Raw genomic sequence first — 22658 nt, forward strand, 5'->3', positions numbered from 1 at the left:
ATAGGGATGAGTGAACAGGAAGCGGGACTACTTTTTCACCACTACATTCATTTACTCACCAACTGCTCTGATATTAACTTTGTTGGGCACGGGGTGTAAGTGGAAAATCTCCCTCTATAAAAGAGGGAAAGAGCGAGGCGAATTAGCCCAACTCTCCATCTTTAATTTTTTATTTTTTTCCCTTCCGTGTTTTTTTTTTTTTTTTTTTTTTTTTTCTCTCCCTTGAAAGATCTCCCCCCTTTTTTCTCATCACTCCTCTTTAATCGCAACCTCATTGGCGGGTCGTACTCTTTTTAGGTCAGGGATTTTTTTTTTCGTGTGTTTGTTTGGTGACATTTCTGTGGTATTTAATTGGCGTATTCACCATATGGACGGGGACAATGGGAAGGACATCAGGCACACCCTGATTTTTGATTTCTCTTTTCCGCCTCTTCTTTCTTTTGGGTGTGTTTGTCCGTTGTGTTCGTCCTGGTCGAAGGAGAGACCCTCCTCCACAGAGCTTGCAAGAGGAACCAAGTGGAAACGGTGCTTCAGATCTTGCTGCTTCCTGGCATAGACATCAATGTTAAAGGTAAGACTTCTCTCGCTTTCCCTTTTTTCCATAACCTCTATCTCACTGTCGTCTCACTTCACTCCCACTGTTTGCTCTGGGGTTTTGGAGAGCGATTAACACTGGAGGAAAAAAAAAAGGGGGAGAGAAGAAATAGGAGTGTGTGCGCGTCATCATCATTGCCTTTAACCTTTAGCTAAAATGTAAAGGGTGTGTCTAGTAAGAGCAGGATGGGTTTGGAGTGTCAGATTTATAGATTTATGGCCACTTTGTTAAGTGAATTGAATCCCTTTTGATATTTCAGAGTGACTTTCTTTAGTCCCTTTAGGTCAAATATAATGACTTGCCCTCCTTTTATGGAAATGTGCCGTTTTCAAAGGTTTCTCTGATTTTGTAATCACCCCTTAATAGTAGACTAAATTGACTTGCATCTTGGTGGGGGTTATGGGGGATTCTTAAGTCTAAAATGCGATCAAGTAGAACTACGGGGCAAAATGGTAAAATAACTGCTGCCACATTACAGATTTCTCCAAAAAAGGCCTGATGCTAATTGAGTCAGAGCATGTTTGGTTTTCAGAGGATTTTCTTTTCTCAACTACAGCAGATTATCTGTCTGTCATTTTTTTATTTTTACTTTTTTATTATCAGTCTTTAGAATGTGTCTGTCTTTCTGTGTTTTAATCCTGGATTAAAACATGAAAAGATGCTGCAACGATTTTAATGTTTCTTGAAAACATTCTTTTTTTTACTCTTGATTTGTAGCTGTGTATTATCATAGCCTATGCGTTGTGAGCATTTATGATGTTTGAATGCTCTGCTTCCATTGCATTTGCTTTATATTTACACTTGTCATTTGTGTTTCAGGCATATTGCATGTATCCTGCCATTATGTGTAGATGATGTGTATGTGCAGAGCTGATCTACCAGAGCCATTTCACTTCCTATTAGTTTGGCCCATTGTACAAAAGTTATTAGATAGTATTGTCCTAGCATGTGCTGATTGATTGACACGTCGAGTGACAATACGTCTTGCAACCAATAACTAGACAACAGAAGCATTACTAGACCAAAACAGAAACTTGTGTGTATAAGCAACAGGTGAATGAAAGTTGAAATCATAATGGTGCATGCCTTAAACTTGATCTTGGCATGCATAATAGCAATATAAAAGTATTATACCACATGCAAAACAAATAAACATACACAAACAAAGAAAAGAAATTAAAATTTTGGAATTATGGAGTATAGATTCATTTGAGCCCAGAGCCCAGAGAGTGTTTCACAGGTTGTTTGGTGAGGTGAACAACAGGTGGATATTCTAAACTGTGATTGACATTGCTTCCCCATTTCATTTGACTTTCATTTTGAGTCAGCATTGTTTGTGCCTCTGTTTCCGGTTTGTTGATCACATAGACCATGCAGGCTGGACACCTCTGCACGAGGCATGCAACCACGGCAGCACCGAGTGTGTGGAAGCTTTGCTGCACCACCACCCTTCCCCTGTGCTTAATAATCAGGTGGATGGAGTGAGTCCACTGCACGATGCCCTGCTAAATGGACACATGGACATTGCCAAAATGCTGCTGGAACATGCAGGCAAGTAAACTCTTGCAGTACATGCACAGACTGACTGCTTCAGCGTATAAGCTGTTAACATTCTGTTGGCGGGAACTTATGCAATATAACAAATGTTGGCTTTATAATAATTAAACAATACTCAAATGTTCTCGAAGTAAGGTTGGTCACACATTGATAGTTTGGTGAATGGTTCTCAAACTCTGTGGCACAAACAACAAAGAGCTCATGCTTTGCATAGAGTTGGCGTGTCTATGTCTTTCTCTATGTAGCCACAATAGCTCGAAAGCTTTTGCGTGAATTCTGATAAAATCCCGTATGGCTGTAGAATGGGATCATGTTAACAATCCATTACAATTCGCCCTACATCCACGTCTTCAAAGTCCACTTAGTGATCCATTGGTCGGAAACTGACAAAGAGCCTCATAACTTGACTTCAAACTATGATTCTTACAAGTGTGTCAACATATAGAAATGACCAGAGAAAGATCAGTGGGAGAAACATTTCATCACTCATCCAAGTCTTCAATCTTAAGAAGACTTAGCTGTGCAACGTGTTCTACAACAACTAAGTCATTATCATATATTTCTTGACTCTTGACAGTTGATATTGCAGAGCTTTGTAAATATAACATCCTTCCCTATATAGAGATTTGCAGATTTGGACAAAAGGCTGCAGACGACACTCTGCAGGAACAGAAAAGTCTGCTTTCCAAGTCTGATATGTAAGAATCTACTGTAGCAGAATGTTTATTGTATTTTTTTTAAATTGACAACATTTTGTGTTGAAATTTGAGATTATTTTATCTAAAATATTGCAGTTACATCACAAATATTGAAATGGTGGGTAGGTGATTGAATTCTAACATGTTTGAGTGATTTCCTGTGTCTATAGAGTAAAACATAACAGTAAGAAAGTTTCACACATTCTTTTAATTAAAAAATGACAATATTCTTGTGCATATGTATAAGTTCTGAACTTGTTTAATTGAAGTTCATAATTATTCTATAAATATTACACTGACAGCAGCAGCGTAAAGGCCAAAGTATATAGGACCACTGTAGATGGATGGATAAAGCAATAAATGGAAATGCATTTGGCCTTTTAGCAGCTCACATATTAAATAATGTATAAATATATTTAAGCAATGATGAACTTATTTATGTAAACAGGTGAATATATGTTAGGTATGGCCAATGCTTTGAAACAGGCTGCTAATCAGCACAAGACCACATTATTGGTGTTATTTTTATTAGTATTAGTGGATTATTGTTTTTTTATTGTTAACGTCACAGGATTAGCCTTAGTACTTTTTTACTCTAGCATTTCATGTGAATAAACTTGTATAATTTATACACAGTGTCGCTGCTGCTGTAGCCAAGATAAACTTTGAGTCCAACAAAGCAAACAAATGTAGTCAAGCGTATCAAGCAATTGAATGTCGTGTTTGACCTTATTTACAAGGCCACAGTTTTATCTTAATTACCCTGCTGGAAGAATAAGGACCTTGTTGATGAGAACGCTTTTAAAGCGGCACTCCACCAATGTTCCACATCGATTTGAGTTTGTCCATCACATGTGATGCTATTTATTCTCCAGTTTGAAAAGTTTTGGGGGGGAAAACTGACCTCATGATGGGCCGGCCCATTTGGGCATTTTATGGCAGAAAGTGTCTGCCGCAGACTAGGAAGTGGGTGTTTAAAGACAACAAAAGATATTTACCCATCATGGAGGGACAAACCAAAAGGTGCTATTAATTTGGACCACCCTATATATGTTTACACTGGTCATAGTTTAAGCCATTCGCTAAAAACGCGGCACGAATTTTGATGTTTTCTAATATGCTGCAAATGGCGAATCTTGTTTGGTACAGAAACAGGATTGACATTGCGACCCAGAAGCTGTAGCAGTTGTCTGCTTCTTCACTGTATGAATTCTAGATCATATATACCATCTCCCTCTCTCTGCCCCCACTGCTAACCTTCATAATTCACATGCAATCCGGCGCTGCAGTGTCTGTCCAAAGAGATTACAGCACCGCCTCGTAAGATGTCTGTTAACGTCTTTTTGACAAGATTAGAGGAGTCAGGGTGCGCCGCTTGCAAAATTCACATGCGGGTTTTTGCGGAAATGTGTCACAACAAAAGTAGTTTGTGTGTCTGCGTGTTTGCGTGCCACATGCAGTCGGAGCTCAGTAGGGTTGAGGTGAGTATGACGCGTGTCGGAGTTCAGGAGAGGGTGGCATTGCTGGTGGTATGGCAGCAGGTGACTTGGGAAAATGTCTGTGTGTGTGTTACTGTGTGTGTGTTTTTTGGGGGGAGGAGTGATATTTGCCAGCATTGAACCAGTCCCCCATGTAACATACCTCTGCTTCAACTCACTTCTCAGTTTGACTAATTATAGTTAATTTGATTCGACTTTCCCATTAACACATGTACATATTCTGTCCTCAAAAAATAAATTAGACTGGGATTGTTTAGTCCCGGAGAGGAAACAAGAGAGTGCTCCCCCCGTTCTTTTTTTTCTTTTTCTTTTTTCCCTTCCTTCCTCAGTAACAGCAGAGAGAGCAAATTAAAAGAGGTCAGACGAAGCAGCTATCTGTATCTATAAAATTGGAAGCGGGTGTCTGCGTGCGTGCGTGTGTGTGTGTCTGTGCGTGCGTGTGTGTGTAGCAGACGTCTGGCTTCACTGTCTAGGCCAGGTCTTTTTGCAGGGACCAAACAGAACAACAAGAATGAAAATTCTCTCAATTTGAAACACCTGGAGGCTCCTACATTATACTTCTTTCCTCACTCAGTCCCTCCCGACTGTTTGCTATTTCCTCACACCTTGATGGCGGGTTGTCTAAAGGCTACAGCGGGGAGTTGGTGAGGAGGTGGTCCTCTTGACTTCAGGCTGTACTGTCTTTCAGGGTCTCTTTTCCATGATCTCCATCTTGTTGCCATGGACACCATCAGTAGGCCTAGGCTTTTTTTCTTTTTCTTTTTTTTTTTCTTTTTTTTTCTCTTGCTCTTCTTTTTTAGATTCTTACGTCCAGGCTGATAAACGTGGAAAGTTTTGGCTTTGGGGCCTGCATCCTGCTTAGTTACCATAACCATCTTTATATTGTTCTTCATTCCAATTTTTCACTCTAAACTCAAGCAGGACTTTTGTGCTTGTGGCTGCATTTCTAACACCCATACATCAGACTGCTTTTAAAATTTTGGCCAGGTACACTTGTTTCACCGTCCCATGATAGGGAAACAGGCTAGTGGGCCAGATGCATCTCTATTTATTATATTCCTGTGGGTTTTATTCTTCTGAGCGCATGCTGCATTTCCCGAAACTTTTTTTTTTTTTTTTATCGAGCCATTCACCCTGTTGTCCTAGTTGTTTCCAGCAGACAAGCTGAACCTAGCTGCCAAGGTTTTGGTAGGCCAGAGAGGGCAATACTGACACTGGCACACCAACAAAGCCTTTACTTGGGAGTGATCTCACCCCTTTGTAAGCCTGTCTGCTTGGAGGCCTGTGTGTGTGTGTGTGTTTTAAAGGATGAATTGTATGGGGGAGGAAGGGCTAGATCCCACCCCTACCCACTCTACCTCAGTCCCTCCAGGCTTATGGAGCTGGCAATGAAAGGATGCCATGGCTGAGGGCAAGGCTGACACTGCTTTCTCCCCCTCCTCCTCCCGTTGCCCAAGGCCGCCCCACATGACCCTGCTTGCGTGTGTTTGGCTTGTTTTTAACACAGTATTGAAGTGTCCTTGGCTATATATTTTCGCGTATGTGTCTACATACGCAAAATCGTTTTCATGAGTCTCAAATGCTTTAATGAGTGTATGTTCGCTGTTGCTCCTCGTGTCCCTTCCTTTCTCAGCTGGTAGAAATGTTATACGTTTTGCAGGGTGGCCATGGCAGCCGGTACTCCTGATTGGAATGGAAAATGACCCGGAGCCTTTAGTTGTGCAGTTCAGACCTGGCACGCGCATCGAGGAGGCGTGTCAGTCAGCAAAGAGGGTGGAGAAAAATAAAGAAAAGAGCTTTTAAGCTGTCACCACACAGCCCCGTGACCGTAATCACTGATGCCGTCCTCTAAATACTCCCCACCACGTTAGTAAGCGCGGCTAGTCCACCTCAACTTGTAAACACGAAGGGATTCTCACGAAGAGATTAAAGATGCTCGAAGAGGAAAGAATATAAAAGTTGGAAATAACTGTTCAGGTTTAAGTGTTTTAAGATGTTTCTACTTCAATTATTTGCCTTAAGTTGGGTTCAGAGACCCCAGAGAAGTTGCTGCATGACTACTTCTTCAATTCCTCTTTCAGTTTTTGTGCATTTGTGCATGTCTTGGATGCACGCACACACAAACACGCACGCCAGATTCTGTGATCCCGGCAGATATTAACGCAAACTAGTGGTTGTGGAGCAGAAAGATGTCATTTGCTCAGTGGCACAAGAAACACACGGTCCCCTTGGACAGCTGTAGTCAACGTGGTTCGTCTCTGTCTTTCTCTGTCATAGATCTGCGCGCACACACAATACACACAGGTAGTTGTTTAGACACACTTGGGCCTTTTCACTGTCAGCATGGTAAAGAAATAAATAAAGTTCATTCTGCTCAGCACTTATTTCCCCGTGGGTCCTGAACTGGCAACGGTGAGGAGCTGAGCTCTTGTACTATTAGAGGTGAAGCTGTGTTTGGAGCCCTCGGCTTCACTCCGGAGTGTTGGATGTTTCAGCTGCAGGTTTCTCCAGGCTGTAGTTCAAGGACTTTCCTCGCTGGGAATTCTGACTAGTCTTCTTTCTCTCTTCCTGCCTGTCTCTTATTACCCCTGAAATATACGCAGACTCACCACATACCTGTATTTCTGTGGGGTTTTTGGGGTGGGGTTTTTTTTGTTTGTTTTTTAGGGGGGGGCAGTTGCCGTGGATTAAATCTGGGGCCTCTTTCCAGTGGTGTTCCTGATTACTCTTCGCTGTTCTCCAAGATAAAGGTGTGACCCCTTTTCAGAGAAAATCTGTATGTTTTTATGTAGATGAGGGCAAAAGATGTTCCAAAAATGAATGTGGTGATTTTGAGATTTGCTAGCAAGTGCTTCTTGCTTGTTATTTATGCCCAGCACCACTTATAATATACAAAGGCACGTTTTGCCCTTTCTGTTTCCCTTTTAAACAGCTGTAGTATTCAGTGGGCATGAAGGCCACTGAGAGCTACCTTCTGTAAAAAGAGAGGGCAGAGGTCAAGGAATATTAAACTTTCTGTTTTTTTATTTACTTTGCTGTCCTCTTTCACCTACAAGGTTCAGGGTTTATTTAAAAGGACTACATGAAGGGATGGACGATGAATTTGTAGGTGTTGAAAGCGTGCTTTTCTCAACCGCAAACAAGGCTGAGATTCAAGGTTTAGTTCATTTCTTTTGTTTCCAGGTTGACTGAAAAGGGGGGGGTAAAGAAAACGGCATGGTCACAGGACTAGGAGATCTTTATTTATTTATTATTGGCCATGAAGATTGCTGTCTGTCCCTGTGTTCCAACTGTGAACTTAAATCATCACATGGTCGACAAGAATGAAAATGTTAGAACGTTTTTTTTTCTTCTGAAGCTTAAATTAAAACGTTGAGTGACTTCTCTGCGAGGAATTCAATGGTATATTAAAAATTATGGTAATAAAAAGTACATGCAAGAGACTTTTTTTTTTTTAACATATTTGAAATTCATTAACAAGAAGGCAACAATGGCTGATGTTTGAACTTGGGAGGAATGGGTCGTAGTGAAAGCTCATGCATTCAACAGCAGTTTAGTGTGTTTTCTTAAACCGTTCTTTCAATGACGAGCTGAATACAGCAGCGTGAATGGAGTGTTGTAATTAAAGTACTTAAGGACACCTCCAGCTCACCTCTGAAGCTGTTTTTGGAGAAGAGAAAATATTGTATGTAGTGGAAGTCAATAAAGTCTTTAAACAATTGGGATGTAAAGTGATTTGAAGTTTCTCAACTCAAACTTTTCCCACACAATAAAAAAACTGAAAAGTCCTTGTTTTAGGACTGTATATGAGGTGGAAGTGAAAGCGATTCGTCTTTGCTCGTGTCCTATTCCAGCCTGTCCCAGAAAACAAAAACAGAAATGAAGAGTTGATTCGTCTAAGTGATGTCATCAAATTGAACTTTTTGGAGGATTTACTGACTGGGAAATAAGACACAATTAATTAGATTAATAGATAGATTCAGGACCAGTTAAGGATTCATTTAGAGCTCCAGTCTGACAGTCTCCCCAGCACCCATAATGATGATGATGATGATGATGAGTTTTATGAGTATATCGCAATAAAAATGTGGTTTGATGACCATTTGAACAGGTTCCAGGTTTTTTGAAGAATAGCAAGGGCAGTAAGCGGCATAGGCAAAGGTCATCCTTAATAACCTCTGATGTACACCCAGTCGTTGTTGTTGTTATTATTATTATTATTCTGGAAGCAGCCTTGAAATGTGACAGAAACTGCTCAGTTCAGAAAAGATACCTAGTAGGTGGGAAAGAGTTAAGGTGCTAAAGGCCAGCATCCAGTAAGTCGAAGCATATTTGATGCCCATTATAACTAGAAGTGACTGTAGTGGTGTTGGATTACACAAAGCATAGCAACTGTTTACAATGCCAGCAATATTTTAATGTGAATTAACAAGGTAACAATAATATATCCAAACCAGTGCAGTTACTCCTCCATTAATATCGGTAAACGAAATATCACTGAGTGTTCAGACACTGCTGTTACAGACGGGGATTTTAGCATACTCGTCTGTCTGGTTGTTCCACATCTGATGCCTCTCCGCTGGCTGCTTTGGTGCGTCACTTGGTTGGCCTTGTTGTTTTCGCTGTGGTTTCTAGTTGCTAGCTAGCAGCTCCCTGTGGATAAGTGATGCCGTGCCCCTGGCTGCAGTTCACACACTCACCCTGCCTCTCTTTTTCAGGCAGCAAGAGGGGGGTGGGGGGCGGGAGAGAGAGAGAGGGCGAGAGGATGTTTACCATGCTGTGGAGCTGCCTGCTTCCCAGCTTGTCTGCCTGAGCCCCAGCCTCAGACCAGAGACAGAGAGAGGGAGAGACATAGGGGGAGGGAGCACGGCATCTTTCTTTCCTTCCCTCCTATCCTCCCTCCCTCCCTCTTTTAGCGCCGATTTTCCCTTCCTCCACTCTTGCTTTTATATTTCTTGTCTTCGCCTGCCCTCTAAAGGCCAAAGGGCTTTGCGCTCTGTATGTAAATGCCTGTGTGGTGTGAAACAGCCAGACTGCATCTGGCTGGTGCATTCACTCAGCATGTGAATTTCCTCCCTCTGCTAGTAGCTTCAGAGCTTAGGTTATAGTGGGGTATTTTTGCATCAAACACACACGCACAAACACACACACACAGAGGTTGGTGTAATTACCCTATGCTCTCATGTAATCCCCCAGGTGCAGTATTTATCTCCACTGCAGCATATCTGACACCCAGCGCCAATACCTGGATTCACTTCAGTCACAGTCCCTGCACCAAAACCATTCCTCAGGCGGTAGTCTCATAACACTGTGTTGTATACATGTATTACATTATAAGCAGCACGTGATGCTATTTCCGTGTCTTCTGTTATGTTGAAATATGTAATTTAGCATTGGATATGACCATTGACATCTGTATCGAGTGCAGTAGAGTTGTGTGGTGGAACATTAGAGGGTGTCTTATGTCCTATGATGGATAATAAGGAGCGACTGATTCTTCTGTTCAGTCGATGGAACGAGTAAAAACAAATATGAAAAGGTGAAAGACAGGAGCTGACGCTTAATGGAAATAAGACAGGTTATCATGCAAATGTGACAAACTGCAGACACTGTCACACAGTCAGTTGTGTGTTCTACAAACAAACATGCAGCCTTCAAACAGTCAGCCTCGCGGGCTTTCTGGCAAGCCGAGCCCAAGCTCGTGCTAGGGTGGCCCCTTCCTCCCCATCACCAGTGTCATCACTTTGGTTGAAGCCTGTCTGTCAGTGGGGTTTAATGTGATGATGGTGGAGAATACTGGGGGGGAAAGCACACACGTTATCACTTTTTTTTTTTTTTTTTTTTGTTTTCATTCTAGTGCAAGATTTCTTTTGTCTGATTGTAAATTACAAATGTATTGTCTTATAATGCAAGTGATGCTTTGTATGGTTATTGTCCCCACATGTCCTTTTTCATCCAGTGTGCATTTCTTGCACTATTTCTAATATGATTTTTGCCCTCTCTTGTTCGTTTTTATGTTTTCTTTGCTCAATAGCAGCTTAAAGGTCATTGCATTGCAGCTAAAGAGGACTGCTGCTTTCATAGTCGATGAAAAGAGAAGAATTAAGTAGGAGTGATTGAATTGAACCTTGTATTTCCTCTTTACTTATTTCCACTTTAAGTTGAAAACACTCTACAAAGTGCTTGGGTTCATGGCACAAACTTACAGCCCACTTGTGGAGCTCTATTAAGCACTGAGTTTCTCAAAGGAACACACAACAGGGTATATTGTGAAAAAGGAAAAAAGCACTACTTAGAAAGCCGTCCCTTATTTTTCATTTTATTTTATTTTATTTTTTAAGAGAGAATATAGAAAATACAGAAAAGACAAAAGATCCCCACCCCTTCTTCAGCTAACACTTGAACGTCGACCTGAAACTTTCTACAATGTGTCAGGCCAGGGTTGATTTCACACATTACAGTGGATGAGTGTAATGGCGAAGACAGCTTGTTATAGAAACCTGGTGATTATGACCTGCTGTGAACAATCTCACTCTGTTTCACATACACCGCTCTGCTTCTTCTCCCCGCTCGCCTCCCCCCACCCTCCACCTTTCTCCTGTGGCCACTTTGATCAAATCTGCGCTCTTACGTCCTTGACTGCTGCCCCCGACGCCTGACCCCAGCATTCGAAATTTGCTCGCTTATGTAAAAGTTTATGTAGATTAATGCCACAATTTATGCAGATTGAGTTTTTGCCACTCAGACTTGAAGCACTAAAAGGTAGATGAGCGTTGACCTTCCCCACTAACGGCTACGTGAGCTCTCATCGATTATCTCATAACTGCTACAAACAGTGTAGCAGACAGAGGGATGAAGAGCAATTTCAAATTTCATAATGTTTCATTTTTAAACTTTTTTTTAAGTGTCGCTTAGAGGAGAGAGAAAAAAGGATGGCTTTTTATAAAAATGGAATCTGGGAGGCTTAGTAAGTGCGGTTTATGTCACAATGCAACACACGCACATGATCGTCCCTCCTTTAAAACATCATGCTTCCTGCAGCCCCACAGTGTCTGTCAAACAGAAACAACTGCCAGCAGTGGTATCGAGCAGTCTTTCAGCTGTCTGTGTGTCATTCCGAGCCTCCACAGAGCCGTAAACTTGCTCACAAGTGGCACCAGCATTGCCGAGGTTGAACAGTCAAGTGCCATCAAAAGCAGTTTGCCACAGAAATGGGTCTGTGTGAAAGCAAACAAAGGGCTCACACTTGACTCGACCCGCTCCACGTAGGCTAAATGCACAGGGGCTTGTCTGACACTGGAAAATGGCTTTCAGCCTGAACAGAGAAGCAGAAGAGTAGAGCGTAGAGGAAGGTGGAGGGAGGGGGGTGAATGTCACCATTATAACTTTGCTGGCTTTCTAAAAGGAGACGGAAAAAGTGTTACATTCAAGCAGAGACTGTCATCTTCAGTTTGAATGTAGTGAAGCATGTCTGAAAGGGCCATGTCAGGGTTATTGGAGGTGTTTTTGAATGTATAGAAATTCCCGGAAGCTACGAGTCTATATGGAGTGTTTGCAGCACAATAACAGATGTTATGGATTAATGCGTAACTTGAGTGGCTTTATTGTTACAAGCCACTTTTTTTATTTTTTGTATCACAAGCTTAACAGATCAATTTGCTGATGTCACAGTCACTAGTTAGTCATCCCCCCCAGTAGCACCCTGTTCTCTGATGAGCTCACTCACAGGAGCACATAAAAGGAAGGAAAAGCAGACCCTTCATCAGGTCACTAACCCTTACACAAACACAAAGTGACCCGCCAGTCAGAGAGTTGAGACAAGGTGTCAGCTGATGTTACTGCTGAAGTGAGCTAAAAGCCTCAGCTGGCAGTGAGTGCCACTGGGAGAACAGCTGTTCATTTAAACTCTCTGCTTCACACACTGTTTTTTGTTTGGGGTTGGGGACTCTCCGTCACTGTATCTGTGTACTGTTAGTGCGCACACACAGGAATGCACAATTTAGATCGGTTGCGGCGTCCTGCCGTTGACCCGTGTTGTCTCTTCTGCCTTATTTGATAATGACGCTGCAGTCGTTGGCTGCATGTCAGTTTTATCTGTGCTACTGTTGTCACTGATGCTTCTGTTTACATTACACTCATTAACACCAAAGTCTCAGACCAAACTGCCACTTAAAAATATTTAAAATCGGATTTTTTTTCTACTGCTTCAAGTACATGTTAACCTGTGTTTCTAATGTTCTGCCTTAATTTTTACAAAAGCACTTTCACATATGGAGACTTATGACAGTAGTGCCTCCCTAACTGTTGTCATTGTTGCTTTGAAGACTATGGAGTAATGTTTTGTCGTATCAGAACAAATAGTTTTAATTTGTGTTTTAAAAATAAAAAAGTTTGTGTGATCTGATCCTGTACATCTCTGTCCCATCTTAGGATCTGTCCTTCTACGCCAGACGAATGGCCACGGTCGGGTCCCACTGGATCTAGTCTCTGAGCCAAGTCAGAGGGAAGAGCTCCTCCATAGTGCACAGCTTGGAGACACAAAGTTTTTGAGAAATAAAGCAACTGAAGTTAACCTTCCCCTCTTGGAGGCTGGATCATCTCTGCTGTCCCTACTCATTTTCTCCTACCTCAGGGAAACGGGCATTCCTCACCACACACCAACCAGCGACAAGCACCACAGCCTGGGCTACCGGCTGGTCAGGGCACTGGAGAGGCACTCCTTCCAAAAAGTGACTCAGGGCTGGGCAGACAAGCGGGCAGTGAGGCTGGTAGAAGATGTAGAGACATTGTGGGAGCTCAGCCAAGGGAAGTACCAGGGACAGGTGTCTCAGGGTGTAATAGAGTGCAAAGGAGAGAACACACAGTTCCTGATGAGGGTATTAGAGGATCTTAGGTCGCGAGGAGAAGCACTAGTAGGTGATCTGTAAGGTTAAAGGATCACTTTACACCTCACTGAAGCTGACTTAAATGCATAACCTGTGAGTGAAAGTGAACAAAAAGGTAACTTTTTATTACATGGTCCTAAAATTTGCCAGGGCCTTAAAATAGGTCCACAGGGCAAAAAATAAGTCTTCCTGTGGATATCTGCCTCTAAAGCAAGCATGCAAGTTCAAAGCTGTTCATTTCTTAAGTGCTACAATTTTATACCTACTAATACCTAATGTTCATTGGCTTGGTCTGTTTATATTGTATATTTTCTGGAGTTTTACAAGTTCTGTGTTTTGCAAATATTTCTTGAATTTAAATGTTATTTATTTTTAATATTTCAAGATGTTTTTGTATGACACCACTAATGTTTTATTTCAGTGTCGAGTGTTGCTACCTCATGTTTTCTTTTTTTCTTTTTTTTTTGCATGTTTATAAATAAAAGTAAAATATATTCTTTGATTATTTCATTACTTCATATAACAATTCTGGCAGCAATATATCAGATGTCTTAACAATATATAGATATGTGTTTTTTTTCTTTGTAAAGAGCAAGTCAGCTGAAAGGTGCTCTGGAGATGGAGGTGTTTATATGTTGGCTACACAAAAAACAGTTATCCAGCAGTTGTGCTCTCAAATGGTCTCAGTGATGTACGCTCTGGGTTTCAGCCATGCAGGCACCAGTGAAGAATGAGGAGCTTCGCAAAGCTGAACCGAGCAGAGGGGCCCATGTGTTGGTGAGTGAGCGGTGCAAAGGAGGCGACTTCAAGCTAAAACTGAGAGCAACAGTCCACATTTCATTCATTTCTTTCTACAAGCACCTTCGAAACAAAGCTCGTCAGTACAGAAAAAGGGGTTGCAATAAATCAGGAAAAACAAGATGATAAAAAATATTTTAATTTCATTAGTTTTTTTAAATGAGTAAAATGCATTCCATTACTCATATCAGAAATATATACCACATTTTCATTTGACCCAACCCTGTCTTGGCTTCTACAGCGTTGCTGTCTGAAACTCTTATTGGTCAGAACTGGGCACATAAAGATGATGTCACAGGCAGGCAACAGCAGGCGGAAAAAGACAGACCTTAGAAAATGAGGCAGGCACACACCTACTTTACAGCATCATCACCAGATCATTGACAGGCATACTGTATAAAATACAACCATAAATTAACAAGTAATTAGCTATGTACAGTACGGTTTAAAAAATAAATAGTCTCATTTCAACTTGGTGCAAATAAAAGTGCTTTTTTTTTCTCTTTAAAACTGTCAGTCTGATACATTCCTTTTCTAGAACTCATCTTCTTGACATCATACAAAATAAAAACACTTTGGTTTGCTTTAAAACAGAGCCCAAATGAAATATAATGACGAGAAAAGGAGTGAGAGACAGTTTTTGGATGCAATGCCGCACAATAGTCACCACAATTTGCTGGAAAATGACTACATATAGTAGTAGACGCATACACATCAGGTATTCTAACAATCCCTTTAGGCATTATACAAAGCCATCCCTCACGAGTCACAGAGTGGGTTTGCTGAGGAGGCTGTAATCAGTTAGCGACATCGCTCTTAGGGGATAGTCTGTTATTGTCTTTCAAGTGGATTCCCTTAACAAAAAAAAAAGAAAAAGAAAAGCAGTGGTCCTTTGGAGTGACAGATCTGAGCCTGTTGATATTTAAGCATGGAGATGGATGGGCAAGGAAGGAGGGAGCGGAGAGAGTAGACAGACGAAGTGAGAGGGTGACAAAATGGCAGAAGAGAGCTAGTTGCGGTGGGAAGAGAGTTTAGAGTATAAAGGCAGAGACACAGACAGACACAGGGGGTGGGGGGGCAAGCAAAGCTAAAGAAGTAGAGGCTGAGAGATGGAGGCAGGGATCAATAGGATGAGAGCAGACCTCCTCAAATGTAGCCTGTGCTGTGATCTTTCAAGAGATGCTCAGCGAGAAGCCCAGGAGACCATCCCTTAAGACAGGGTCGCAACCCCGCTCACTGACGAATGAGGGAACCGCAGAGAGAGCAAATGGAGGGAAGCATGACGGGAAGAAGGATCTGAAATAGCATAAAACACACACATACACACATACACTCCTCCTTCCCTGACATCTCAGGCCTAAGTCCCCTTGGAGCCTTGTCACACAATGACTTGCTGCTCATCTAGCATCTAAGCAAACTCTACACCAAGTAACAGCTGGCACTTCTGCTGCAACGCACACATACACACACACACAGCGACTGGATCTAGGCATCAGTCTACAGCTGGAGGGGAGATACAACTGTAACGCACACCGACACTAAGAAAAGCAACTCGTCTTTGATTGCATAAATGCGTATACGCAAACACTCTTACATACACAGTTCACATATACAAGCCTCTGTCTCTGGAAAGACTGATCAAAGTTGAGCTTTGGGCACAGGAGGTGGGGCAGATGGAGAGGGCGGCCAGCCTGGGGCACAGCATCACAGAAAGCATGTTTGCGTTTGTGTGTCAGTTGTTGGTGCGCGTGTGCCTGAGAGCGGGGAGAATGTTCCTGTTCCAATACAATGTTTTTCATCTGTCAGCGTGTAGGTACAGTAAGGCGTGCGTGTTCGAGATCTCTGAGAGGAACTGCGCGAGAGGAGGATGTTTGTGCCTCCGAAACACAAGATGCTTAAGCGCAGAAGCATGTGTGCGTGTGGCCGTGAACGCGCTCGCGTGTGGCCACCGAGGAAAACACATGGGGGAGATGAGAGGGAAGGAGACCAGCCTTTCAAACAAGATTAGAGCTGCGGCTGCCTCAAGGCCCGGCTGCCTGACGACACTCTGCATAAACTGGGTGACATCTATATTAACACCACGACGGCGGGCCCAGTCTGCCGTGCCGCCTGACAGAGAGAGGAGGCTATTGCTAATCAACTTGGCTGGCTGAGATAAGTGGAGACAGTCCAAATTACTGCCAGTGAAAGTAACACTGCCACATCCAAGAGGGAAAGGAGAGAAAACAAAACACACTTCAGTAGAAAAACAATTACAAAATATAAACATATTAACAAAATCATTCAATAACTTAAACGGGAGCTTAAAGAAAGAAAGAAAGAAAATTGAATGCGGTATAAGGCTTCTCCCTTGATAAACACACCAAGTGTCATTTTCTTTTTTTGGAACAGCGAGAATAAATGTTAAACTAATTTTACTTATTGTGTGACACTTGTGGGAAGCTGTCAGAGTGATGGAGAGAAGCAGCAAGGAGAGTGGCTCACACGGCTGATGTAAAGGTCATTTCATCCATCCTTTCCACTTGCCTTTAAAAAAAAATCTAAAGCATTATGGTTACGGTAATAATTTAAGAGGTTTCTCGCACTCATTTTGTTTCATACAAAAAAGGACATTTTGGGAAACAACTGTACACCATGAGTAATTAAATAGGAAAAACGAGTTGAAGAGAATTAAACAGGAAATAAAAACAAAAATGTTAAAGGATAGCTGAGCCGAGCTGCTCCAGAGGAGTCGTCCTCTTGTTCCTCGGTGTCCAGTAATAGACCGAGTGAGGAAAAGTGGAGAAGAGAGGAGTTGGTGGGCGGACGCAGTCATCTACCCGGGGTTGTTTTTCTTCCTTTTATTTGGACTGGGATTGGGATCCAATTTCAGCTCTCGGTACTGCACCTGTTAAAACACATAGAAACACGCACGCACACACACCACCCGGTCAGGTGGAAAGAGCAAAGGATGCTTGAATAGCACAGAAACCCTCCAGAGGCTCTAGTCCAGCTGTGTGGAACAGTGGCCTCAGGGAAGAGATTACACACTGATTACAGCGCGCGCACACACAGATGCGGACGCTCACACGCGCGCACACACTGACACGATACGTGTGCGCTGTTCAAAGCTCTGACTGCGTGCTCGCTCGCAGATGCACACAAATACACACGTACTTTCACAGATGTGCTACAGTGGCCTAGGGGAAGGGATCACACAAACAAACAAAGAACAGGGCAAGGGCTCATGGGAAAGCTTGGAGAGACAACAGAGTCATTTTGGTATAGCAAGATGGCGAGGAGTGAAAGGGCAGGAAGATGGGAACGAGACAGAATGAAGGAAAAAATGCACCATAACACGTTCAGAACCAAGGTTTGAATAACTGTTAGCAATATTAATACACTCCTCATCCTATGTAGCTTGATACATACTGCTTTTATATCAGAAGGATTATATGACCTGCTACTAATTTAGGGATAAAGTTACATTTTGATCAAAAGGAGCCAATTAAAAATATCAGCAAACTAAATTCTCTGACCAAATTTTGACTCTTTGCTGTATCCTTTTCTTGGCTGAGAGATAAATGAGCACACTGGAGATTTTCGTGGGACAAAATACAATCTCTTCTCCATGTTTCACTCTATAATCAAAGCTGTATCAGTCACAGCCAGACATCTGACATGGAGAGCTTTCCTCCTTCTCAGGAATGAGTGGACAGTATGGATGACATCTACCTGATGAGGCTCCTGCTTCTGGATGGGCTTTCCTACGCTTATCCCACGTCAGCTGTTAAGTGCAGAACAGCGACATCGTCTAATAACATGACTAAGAAGGCAAAAGGACGATTTTACTTTAAGTAAAGCCCCAATCTGTTGCACATCTGTATACATCATGACCCTATTAGGCCACAGCTGGAAGAAGCTGTTTTATATTTTGGGATATAAATTTATTTGCTTTCTTGCTGAGAGTTACACGAGAAGAGCGATACGGCTGTCACATATGTCAGCTAAATAAGGAGCTGTAGCCAGCATCTGGTTAGCTCAGCTGAGAGAAAGAGAGAAACAGCTAGTCCGGTTCTGCCCAAAGCTAATAAAATCCACGTAGTGAACAGATGAGATTTTACAGCTGGTTTTGCTGTGGATCATTTCTTGATCAGGAGCAGCGACCTCCTGGAGTCTTGTTGTCACCGTTTTAAAATTTGTTTTTTTGCACAAATGAAGTCAACGAGATATAATGTCTTCATTGTGTGCTTTGGAGGTGCTGGCAGGCACATTTTGTTACCTTTGGCAAGCTCTAAGCTGTTCCTATTGTTTTATACCAAACTGAGCTGTGCAAATCATATGTCCGTGCCAGTTAATGGACACATATGAGAATGGTATCAGTCTCGTCACTTTTTTTCACAGCAAGAAAGGGAAAAACAAAGCTTTTCTAAAATGTTAAACTACTCCTTAATCCTATAAATGACCAGGACATTATTTTTGTATCTGCACTGCATCGCTAAACCACTTTAAACAGACATTTTAGTTGCGTATTGCCTCACTTCATCACTTCATAAGATGCTTAGCGTCATCACTCAGGGAGTGTCACAGTATGTCTCAGCAACAAGAATTGATTCACTCTTGACAGAATCCTTTCCAAAGATGGTGAGCCGATCCTAGAAACTGCTCTTACGTGGAAGTGATGGACAGTCAGATGCAAACGGCATCACAGTGGCTGAGTATCAACAAACAGAGGCTGTCACACTCGCTTTCAAATGTGCACATCCGTGCATGCGCGCACAAATGCAGTTGCTAGTCTAGACAAACTCAAGGAAGCGACAAGCACTAGCCACTGAATCGGAATACTAATAGAAAAAAAAAATAGACTTAACAGTGACTGCACCAAAGAGCCAGAATCGTCTGAGGATTCCCTCCTAAGTTGATGTACTATAGGCTACTCTGCCTGGCTGACTGACTGACACTCTCTCTGATTCTCCAGGAAGACAACAAACCGACATCAATATGGTTTCTCTGTTCTGTCTCATGGTAGTTCTGTCTACTGTGGACAGGAACAGCAGCATCTTTCAGCACCGACTGGGAACAAGCCTTTATCATCCATCTTTTACTGGTTCCCACTGTCGCTTCAATGAAGTCTTCCAGTCCTGTGCCTGCAAAGCCCAAACACATGTCCACATGTGTGTATGTGCTTCAAAATGCAGACACTCATATACAAATGAACACCAGCAAAGACAAAGAATGCACAGATGCCCACATAAAGAAAACCTAGGCACTTTTTTTAACATTATCAAATCATATAAAAAAACAAACAAACAAACACACACACACACACACACACATCTACTGTGGGTTATTTTGCTTCCTCTGTCTCACAGTGCTGGTCACCAATGTCCCGTTAAGGTGCTTACAGAGTGGATAGGCCAGCATGTGTTGCTCTCTACGCCTCACTAAGCAGCCAGACTGCTCTGATTCCGATCTGGATACTCCACACTGTCCACAAGGCAAGCTAACAACATACTTGTATTTATACAAGGTAACATACAGCTGTACAAATACAGTCTGTTTGTTGGACACAGTCAGGAAAGAAGTAAGACTGCACGCCGAAAGGCAATCCAGGTAGAGGAAAGGAGAATGATGAGGAGCAAGATAAAGAAGGGACAGAAATAGACAACAAAAAAGGAACAAATCAACAAAGGGAGAAGGAGAGAAAACAATGAGAGGAAAGAAGAGACTGGGTGAGACAGTGAGACAGAGGGATATCTGTGGATGCTCGGGTGATGACAGATATGTGGGTGGGGATCCTTTTATAGCCATGCCAACTAAAGCAGACAACAGAACAAAAACCCAGGGGACAGAGATGGTTTGTATGGCCCTGTGTGTGTCTGTGTGTCTGTGTGTGTGTGTGTGTGTGTATGTGTGTTTATGCAGTGGTAGTTCTGTTAGGGGACCATGACAGTGCTGGCTGAGTGCCCACATTGACTGCAATCAATGACAGTGGTGCGTCTGTAGAAGAACAAGTGGGTGAATTGCTGAATGATTGAATTCACTCGTGAGCAAAGGAATAACAGCACGTCAGCGCGGACATCTATTGTACTCATCATCAAATAACTAAAAGCAAATTAAAAAGATCCAACTTTAATAAAGTGTTTCTCCATATGTAGCTCATTCGCATCTTTCGCTGTTAGTTTTAAACAAGTCAGTATGAATCCAAAAAGTAGGACAGGTATTGTGCGTGATCACTGAATGGCCAAACGCCTACAGGAGCAAAGAAGATACACGGCAATTTAATTCCGTGCGTTGACATTCCTGTCCAAACAATTCCTGTTTGTGAGTGAATGCAAACAAAGAAAAGTTTGGTTGTCAGTAGAAAGTAAGGTTTTGTTTCTCATGAAGAGTTGCGAAGGGGATCAACAAAAAGAAATAGTGCCAACAACAACATTTCAATCAAAACAAGAGTTTTCACTGTGAAGAGCTGCCAGCCGGGAGAAATGGGGGCTCATGCATCACAGGTTCAATTCCAGCTCGCAGGTGACAGGCCCGCCTGATGTTACACCCTTGGCTCCCCACTCACCTCACCTAATAGCACACACGCAAAAGCACCCACACAGGCGCCAAAACCAGTGGAGGCAAGAGCTAGTTAAAGTAAAAAAAACAACAAAAAAACAAAAAACAAAAAGGAAGAAGAAAAAGAAAACGCAGAGGAGGCGAGGAGAAAGTGGGACGTTAGTAAAATAAAATGAACCAAAATTGGGGGGAAAGTAAAAAGTGAGGTAATGCAGCAAGCACACAAGCAATTTGGTACACGAGCGGGGAACTTAAAGGGAACATCGACAAGAGAAGCGGCGGGTAAAGACCCAGCACTGCTCAAAGGCTGCTCCACCCTCGCTCCTCTCCTTTCCCAAATGTTGACAGTACAAGTGCAAAACAGGCTTTGAAGTGTGCTCCGCTGAAGGGGAGCGTGTACCATGCATAGTGCTTCGTTTAACCGTGTTACCCACAAAGCATCCCAGGACCTGCTCTTCCCTCACTGCCTCTCATGTTCTCTCACCCCCTTTCACACTGAACCTTTGACAGTGTTTTGATGTTGCCAGTGTGGGCAGACAGACAAGGCGAAACCAAGGTGGCTGATAGTGAGCAAAAAAAAACAAAAAAAAGGTGGGGAGGGAAAAAACGCAAATAGGCGAGTAAATAAATTGATTCAAAAAAACCTGAGCGAGCTATATTTTAACGACACTATGTCATTCTCCCTTTCAGTCCTTTTTCGCGCAAAGCACGAAACTCGCCGGGTTTCATCTCGTGCGACACCTAAACGAGCATAAGGGTTATTAAATGTTTCCAGGGAAGCACTGCTGTGTACAGTTCAGACATCTGCAGATTGGAAGATTCAGCAATCGTGTCTATTGTTGTGTTGGAGAAAAGGCATTCCAAGGTGACGTAAATCAGTAAGTGAGGGGAAAAAAAGTAAGGAAAACTTTTGCCTGTTAGCTGTTGTGACAAGACACAGACTGAATAGTGACTAATTGCCCTCTTGCAATGAAATGTTTAAACCTCTTGCAAAAGTGGGAAGGGCACAGCGAAGGAGAGAGAGACCTCTAGTAGATGTGAGTGATGGCATTTGGCACCGTTTCAGCCTTTAACTATCCTGCCTTTGTCCCCTGCACGTCCGATGAGGTTTCATCCCCAACATAAATGTTGTCTAAAAATATTAACCCGACTGCCCGCTGTTCATTAGCCGCTAAATTGGAATTCATGCTTATTTTTGTATTGGGGATTTGATCCAGCTCCTTTACACCGATCATAAAGGGCCACTTGGCATGCTAATTGCCTTGCCCCCCATTTACGCACTCCCTGGCTCGCATGGCTAATGGTGTCGTAAAACATACTAGTGCGCTGACACCTCCCAAACACCAGGTAGGGAATACTTGGCGCTATTAAGGTCCTGAGCATGGCCTCGTTTAAGAGGGTATGAAGGATTCCCCGGTATCATCCGTTATCACCAGCGAAAGATCCAAACCAGACACAAGAAACTGTAATCCAAAGAGAGACGGTTGCTCCTTTAAACACACGTGTGCTAAACATCATGCCAGCCTTTAACATGGGTGCTCACAGAGAGAGATAATGATTTAAGTAAACTGTTGAAGTGGTAAAAAGAAACTGCAGCTCCCAGGCTCCGCTGGTGATTTAGCTTTTACAGGGTGTCTGGCAAAGCTGTTAGGGGCCTAGTATCAGTATTTTGAGAGGCTTCCTTTGGTAAAGTGCCTTCCATTCACTGTACGAATGCTGACAAACAAATGTTACTGCAAAGTCATTTCCGTGCTACGCACAATATAAAGAAAAATTAAAAATTAGGGAAGACTAAGGCTATGTCCCACAGCTTCTGCCTTGCTCTATTGTATAGCCTCAGTATATGCAGTGTATGAACTGTGGACCAGTGTGGCTGCCCTTTGTATAGAAAGTCATTAGAACCTCATCAGTTCTGGCACTGAAGCACCTTCAAATGATGCGGAACAGTACACTGAAATACCCCAACCCACCTAACATGCACAACGGCTGGGAAAACTGTGTGTGAGAGTGTGTGTGTGTGTGTGTGATTATATATGTGTGTGAGGTCACACTGAGGCCCAGAAATAGTATTCATTAGTCATCCAGG

General features: G+C 42.6%; 2 protein-coding genes across 8 annotated transcripts in view; one reads left to right on the forward strand and one right to left on the reverse strand.

The window, feature by feature from the left end:
- The window catches only part of slf1 (SMC5-SMC6 complex localization factor 1), a 37072-nt gene extending 23203 nt beyond the window's left edge, over positions 1 to 13869 (forward strand). For all 3 annotated transcript variants that reach the window (XM_082554011.1, XM_082554009.1, XM_082554010.1), the window contains exons 16-18: positions 479 to 571; positions 1964 to 2146; positions 12780 to 13869. In XM_082554011.1, the coding sequence (XP_082410137.1) occupies positions 479 to 571; positions 1964 to 2146; positions 12780 to 13276 (773 nt within the window). In that variant the 3' untranslated portion in view covers positions 13277 to 13869. The remainder of the gene's footprint in view (positions 1 to 478; positions 572 to 1963; positions 2147 to 12779) is intronic.
- Positions 13870 to 14187: 318 nt separating this feature from the next.
- The window catches only part of LOC309718592 (multiple C2 and transmembrane domain-containing protein 1-like), a 148132-nt gene continuing 139661 nt past the window's right edge, over positions 14188 to 22658 (reverse strand). For all 5 annotated transcript variants that reach the window (XM_082554007.1, XM_082554005.1, XM_082554006.1 and 2 more), the window contains one exon: positions 14188 to 16919. In XM_082554007.1, the coding sequence (XP_082410133.1) occupies positions 16848 to 16919 (72 nt within the window). In that variant the 3' untranslated portion in view covers positions 14188 to 16847. The remainder of the gene's footprint in view (positions 16920 to 22658) is intronic.

Source organism: Aulonocara stuartgranti (genome assembly GCF_965226115.1).
Source record: "Aulonocara stuartgranti genome assembly, chromosome: 12".
Taxonomy (NCBI): Eukaryota; Metazoa; Chordata; class Actinopteri; order Cichliformes; family Cichlidae; genus Aulonocara; species Aulonocara stuartgranti.